Below are 6,799 nucleotides of genomic sequence, written 5' to 3' on the forward strand. Positions count from 1 at the left end.
AAGCTTATGAACTATCTCAAGGGGAGTTCTCGTCATTTTCTCCACTTCCAACCTCTGCATTCTCTACACAGTCATGTTTGGCGTATTTCTCATCCTCCTTGCTTCCTGATCCTGTAAGACTGCCAAAAGAATATTTGAATGTTTTTCACAACATCTGCTGTACATGAGGGTGAAGGTTTGCTTTTAGTGGAAGTTTTTTTTAGTTTGCACATGACAAATACAATTTACAATAGACGTTTGCTGAGCTATAGAGTGGTAAAATGTCTACTATGCATTTGCTCTCATTTTCCAACCCCAATTGCCTTCCAGCCTTTGCTGTTCGAAGACACAGTGTTCTTTACATCAGCTACATGACTTCCTCCACAACCACGTTTTAGTCAACATTTGTTTTAATATTTTACAAATACTGCCAAAGCAACCAGTTTAACATCTGGAAGTGATCCCCCGGGCTTGCATTTGCTGACTGCCATAATTTACTTTATAAGTAGTTCCCATGGAGCGGGCTCAAGAGCACACTCAACATTAAAAAATCCATCTTCTCAATTGTTTATTCCATAGAGACACCCAGTGATCAAAGATGCTATGGACTGTATAGAGTTAAAGGTTGGTGTCATAGGAAGAATAGGATTCTCTCTTTCTCCTTGTCCTCCTTTCTCGCTCTCTCTTTCTCTCCCTCTTTCAGGACCAAAGAGGCATGTAATCAAGTCATAGCTCAAAAATGCAGCACATGTTTTCCATCAGCACATAAGCTGTGGACTTGGTCAAATGCACATATTTGGATATTTAGCTGTAAAGTGAAAACACCCTATTTGTTTTAATATAATTTATGTGGCAACAATGACTGGAACCAGTTTTTAAACAAAATACCACTAATTCGTTTTTAAAAATAGAGTAGAATAGTACGCAGGCTACACAACCTTATAACAAAAAAAAAAAATTTTAATTAAAGGTATAATGCTTGAAAGACGATCTTCTGTTTGGGCCAGAACAAAATTACAGTGTTTCTCACGTTACTGTGAGAAGTAATTTGTGTTGATTTGTTTAACCAAGTTTAGGTAAAATTACACATTATCCAAAAGTTTAAGGGTGTTTAAACTGTTCCATGTGATAACGCTCAGTTGAAAAGATTTGTCACATGGAGCTGACAAAGAACAGAACAACTTCACTTGGACTTCAGTTACATTTTTCTGCAAAACATGTATTAATTATACTTACAATGTATTGATTATAATATTAATTATATTAGTTATGACTTGTTTATAGGGCCTATTCAAATGCAAACATGCAGTTTAGCAGGCAATTTAATGATAATGTGATAAAACCACCCAAAATACATAGTTTAAGAGAAATACTACCAGAAGAGAATAAAGTTATAAAGTAATTTACCTGAAGAACACCAGCAAACATTAATACTTCTTAGCCCAAGAGTGCACAGACTGATGTGAAAAATAAAATCGCTCTTTACAATGGAGAAATATTATAATTTATATTTTTGCTTTATTATGAAGGAAGATACTACAATAGTTTTTTTTTCTGTTGTAATGATCATTTAGCACAAGGTGGCGCACTGTCTGTAAATCCACGACAATAGGCTTTGAATCCAAGAGGCACATGTAAAACATATTGTACAGATACGCATATATCAAAATCTGCTAAACATTAAAAATCAACAGAACCTGAGAAAACACTCCTCATGATTGTTTTGTCTGGTGACGTCATTTAGGGAAAAATATACGTCACATGTTTGAAATGATCTAACCCGGGTATGACTGAGGTAATAGCACTCAGGTGTTTTCTCGGCTGGGTGGGTTTTTTTTTTTTTCCCCTGCATGTTCAGAGTCAGTGCCTTTCTCATAATATCCTCACACATCTGCTCTGCGTTAAGATGCAAGATGTGTTCCTTTAGAGTCATGTGAGCGCAGTGCTAGAGTTGAAATGGATTCAGCAGATGTGAGAGGAGGATATTGATGTGGGTAGACAACAAATCTAATGGTGCATGTTGAAGAGTTAAGAGTAAACTGTCCCCTTTGCCCATCCTCATATGTCACAAACCTGCAAGTGACATCACCGTTATTCATGGAACAGCATGGTAATCACATGGCATGACTAGTGATACTTGCTGGTCAATAGTACAGCCAAATCTCTAACTTATGGCATAACTAAAGATGATTGCTGGTCAAAAGTACAACCAAATCTAATGCAGATGTGTGCAACATCCTTTAAAATAAAAGACCAATTAAGCTCCAATTTTTCAACAATTAACTTTACATTTAAGCAGCTTTATATTCAAGCCTTTCAAGTCATCTTTAGATATATATGTGTATACCTATGTAAACCTCTTTGTTAAAAAAATAACAATAATAATAATAGGACGAGTCCTTACACAAAAATCAAAAAGCCTCAGGTTTAGCATCAGAATTAGCTTCATGAATAAACAGCAACTTACCACTGTCGTCTTGGCATTTCACAAATTGTAAAAAAGCCACAGATAAAGCCAGAAACAGGACAGTCCGATAAGGCTGAAAGATCATCATGCCCATATCAAAGACATGAGCTGTTGTTGTGTGCAAAGTAACCGGGAATAGGAAGGAAAAAAGAGTCCAGGTTATTGCTGCACCATGAAGACAGACTGAGTTTTTCCTGCTCAGAGCAGCAATCAGACCCAGCCCCACTCTCTGCTGCCTCTTTTTTAACAGCCTCAAGTAAGAAGAATGCTTCCAACCCTAATTTTCCTCCCCCTTTTGTCAGTGCTCTCTCATAAGCATCCACTCTGGCTCTTTTGAATTACACTGCGTGTTCCTCATGGCTATTCTTTAAAGATAGTTTGTTCTTCGCCAATATTGTATATTGTAACAGTAATTCTTTGTTTTTGGTTATCATTCACTGATCAAATCTGTTTGGCTTGGTAGAGTTGCTAAGAAGGACAGTAAACTGGCTTTATGACAGTCTTAACTGCACTGACTTTACAGCAGTTGCTCATAGGCTCCTTTTTTTACAAGGGAACAAGAAAAAAAGTTTACATCCCATTTGTCTTGGGCTGCAGATGACAGATCTAAACCCCTAGTAGGAAAACAAGAGGGAAAGACAATGGAAAAAGGTAAACTTTGGTTTAAAAAAAGCAAGTCATTTTCTGGCGAAGGAGTTTAAATTCATTGTTGCCCGTTCTTCATTGTTTCAGTGGTAAATAGTAAATACTAGACAGTAGGATCAGCTAAACATTCCATTGGTTGGTCAGAAATTTTCTACAGTTCTACAGACTTCCACATTTTATTAAGTGTATTTCACATGCTCCACACATGGGTATGTTACTATGAATTCACAAACATTTATGTAAAAGATGACCAAGATCTTGCATGTGGTTTGGCTGAATGCTTTATTTGTCTGTATGGTGTCAGGTTTTGCTCTGTTCTGTAATTATTGCAAGAAAAAAAGGATTTTTATTTGATTTGAAATTCAATAAAATTGTATATAGTGCTATAAAGTAGAAGAAAACTGTCATTTGTAGCATGATTTATACTACTTAAGGTTATCAGGGGGTATTTGATTCAATTATCTCACAATGTCAGGAGCAATACTAAATGTAAGTTAAAGTATGAATTAATATATTTACTGCTCTGTGCCACAATTGACAATGAACAGTAAATATACAGTTCCAAAAAGGAGAGAGAATGCTTTTTTTTAGCCATCCTTTACATATTGTAATTCGTCGGCTTGAATGTTCTGAACGTGTTTTAAATTGTCTCTACTAGCTGAAAGATATCACTGATTTAGATATCCTGAGGAATCACACCTGTAGCTGTGACACCTCTAGACTACAATAAGGGTCAGGTAAGCGGCCTGTGCATTTTAGCCAATCCGAAAATTCTCCCTGCTTTTTACGGGTTCAGATTTACTGACGTCAGGTTGACTGAAATATTTTTGGAGGGCAGGGTTTTAGTGAGGGGGCATGTGGGATTGGGGTAGTGGTCTAATTCTTAGCAATACAGCTGAAATTGCTTACAACTCTCATGATAGCAAGTTCCCGCTATATACAAATATCAAATATATTCAGATATACCTGGTATATATGGATGAAGCATACAGTATAGATGGATATGCTAGTGCTATTTATGATATGCTATTTACTAAAAATAACTTATTTCAAGTTGTCAGAAATGCAGATACATTTTATGAAAAAGCAAGTGTTTTCACTACTGATTAGCTTCTTATTTTCACTCCCTCATCTCATCTGAACCATTTTGGCAGACAGCACAGTACTGGGACGCAGTTGAAGTTGTATTTGAATTAGTCATGCCATGACTAATTTGAACTCATTGCCAAACTAAGCTTCAAGTTAACTAGCATATTCATTAGGAAACTGATTCTAAATGTCAAGTGGTAGGTAATAAAAATCCAACTTGAAAGGTTTACTAGATGTAATACAAATGCTGTTCATATGTACTGGAAATATTTTCCACCTTTCGGGAGTAAAACCAGCTATGATTCTCTAAACATTAGAATATCTTGCATAAGGTGAACTAGAGGACTTAAAGTATTCAAAATAATGCTTGACTAATGTTGTATTTGAATCCTCTTCAGTCTTTTGAAAACTTCTGAGGGAAAGGGAAGTTGAAGAAAGCTAAGCAGAGGAAAAAGAGAGGAAAGTTCCAGAAGGAGTTTCGTCCAATCACTGTTCTCATTCCGGTGACTGACTTTCCTAAGAGCCAGTGTTAGCACCACATTCATAAGTCCCGCCCACAGGCTGCGCGGGCGCTGCTGCTTTCAGCAGAGGGAGGGAGGAGAGCAAATGAGACTGCAGTACGGAGCGTTTCTCCAGAAACTCCCTGCGTTAAACATTGATCTAACGATAAATGTGATTGAGTGCACTTGAAAAGTGAAACTTTCAAAGTTGATGTGTCAGCCTGAGGTGTTGTCGTCAGAAAGCGAAAGAAGAGTGAAGTGAAAATCGGAGGAGTATAGACGGAGCGGATCCCAGAGTGTTGAAGCCCTATGATTAATCTTCCTTGTGAGAATATATCATTTTATTCTGCTCTGGCTGGGGTTTTTTTCCTGTTTCTTTCTATGAACATGATCTCCTGCGAGAGTTTCCTGTTTTGTGCCAAACGTAATCCTTTGGTGTGGAATCATCTGGGTTCGTACGTGATTACATGTGCACAAATGGCCAGCTGCCCACGGACCTTTGAAATGTGATTTGAAACCATCAACTGGTAGGAGAATTCCAATTTTCCTTATTCTTTTGGACACAAAAGACTGATACTTCGAACTGGTTTGATTTTTGCTTTTGAAACGGAGAGATTCATCTTTTGAACTTGAACTGATTGAACGAGTGTTCGACTCTCTGAACTGAATCATTTGATTCACGAATGCATTAGGCTAACCGAGACTTGTCATTTGCACTTATATATTGTTGCTCTTTTGTTCGTTTTTGACTGCTTTTATTGTCCTCATTTGTAAGTCGCTTTGGATAAAAGCGTCTGCTAAATGACTAAATAAATAAAAATAAATAAATATCTGGCTGCTGTGGGTCCACTGGCATGGAAGAAATCAGCTCAGTTTAGTCAAACACACCAGAAGTCTGTTGCTTTGGGATGTGTGTCTGTAAAATGTACAGCAAGTGTGGTTGTCTTCTGTGTGGTCTGCGATTTCTTTCAACACAGTGTCAATAAGTCATCACAAATATATACACTACTGTTCAAAAATTTGGGGTCAGCATGTTTTTTTTTGTTAAAAAGTAATATTTTTATTAAGCAATTATGCACTCAATTGATCAAAAGTGACAGTAATGACTTTTACATTGTTACAAAAAAAATCTATTTCAAATAAATATAACTTTGTTCATCAAAGAATACTGAAAAAAATCTACAAACAACAATATTAAACAGCACAACAGTTTTTCACATTTTATAACTATATACAGTATGTGTATATATATGTATTTCTTGAGCACCAAATCACTGTTCAAATGATTTCTGACACTGAAGACTGGAGTAATGACTGCTGAACATATGGCGCCAACACAGGATTAAATGACATTTTAAAATGTATTAAAATAGAAAACAGTTATTTTAATTTGTTATCAAGAACTTATCAAGTTCTATCATGTAGAACTTTTCATTACCTGATGGAACACACTTATAGTGTTGTAAAAATGCAAGTGTTTACAGAGCTTTATTTTTATTTTCAATACTTTGCATTTTAAAATCAACTTCTAAATGTCTGTTCAGTCGTCCCTATAACAGATGACACAATTTAACTTTGTGGTGCTTCTAATTAAGTGATAAAAAGCAGTTGCAAATGTTGTACAAAATAATTATCACCACTACTCATTTGCACCAATAAAACGTGCAACTCTTTGTTTTACTACCAAATTATGTATAATATCTAATTATTATTAATATTTAACGTACATTGGAAAGGTTTTCGTGACCTCTCGCGAGATCTCGGCAAAAAGTCTCGCAATTTATTTCCACAACATGATGCATGATGGGATACACTAAGCCTCAAATACCGCTCCAGATTTAGGGTGCTTCTCAATATCCCTCCTCGTTTCCTTGTTCCTCCATCCTATGACCCGGAAACTGATCGAGCTCAGCCATCTTGAAGGACATCTCAATTCTCTAATTGCACCATGAGGAGGCGAGGATCGAGGAGTGAGGAGGCTTCCTGAGGAGCTATGAGCGAGGAGGGAACACCTGTGGTCTCTTTGGTTTCTTACCTCGGTCTCAATGGCTGCGTCCGAAAGCTCTAAAATGCTGCCTTCGGAGGCAGCATTCCCAGCATTCCAAGAATCCAAATTCTG

General features: G+C 36.7%; 1 protein-coding gene across 1 annotated transcript in view; it reads right to left on the reverse strand.

The window, feature by feature from the left end:
• Positions 1-2,709, reverse strand: part of LOC107714354 (collagen alpha-2(V) chain-like) — a 31,520-nt gene extending 28,811 nt beyond the window's left edge. The window contains exon 1 of the mRNA XM_016520176.1: positions 2,447-2,709. Within this exon, the coding sequence (XP_016375662.1) occupies positions 2,447-2,540 (94 nt within the window). The 5' untranslated portion in view covers positions 2,541-2,709. The remainder of the gene's footprint in view (positions 1-2,446) is intronic.
• Between the last annotated feature and the right edge of the window lie 4,090 nt (positions 2,710-6,799).

This window comes from Sinocyclocheilus rhinocerous, unplaced genomic scaffold (genome assembly GCF_001515625.1).
Source record: "Sinocyclocheilus rhinocerous isolate Xijiao unplaced genomic scaffold, SAMN03320098_v1.1 scaffold449, whole genome shotgun sequence".
Taxonomy (NCBI): domain Eukaryota; kingdom Metazoa; phylum Chordata; class Actinopteri; order Cypriniformes; family Cyprinidae; genus Sinocyclocheilus; species Sinocyclocheilus rhinocerous.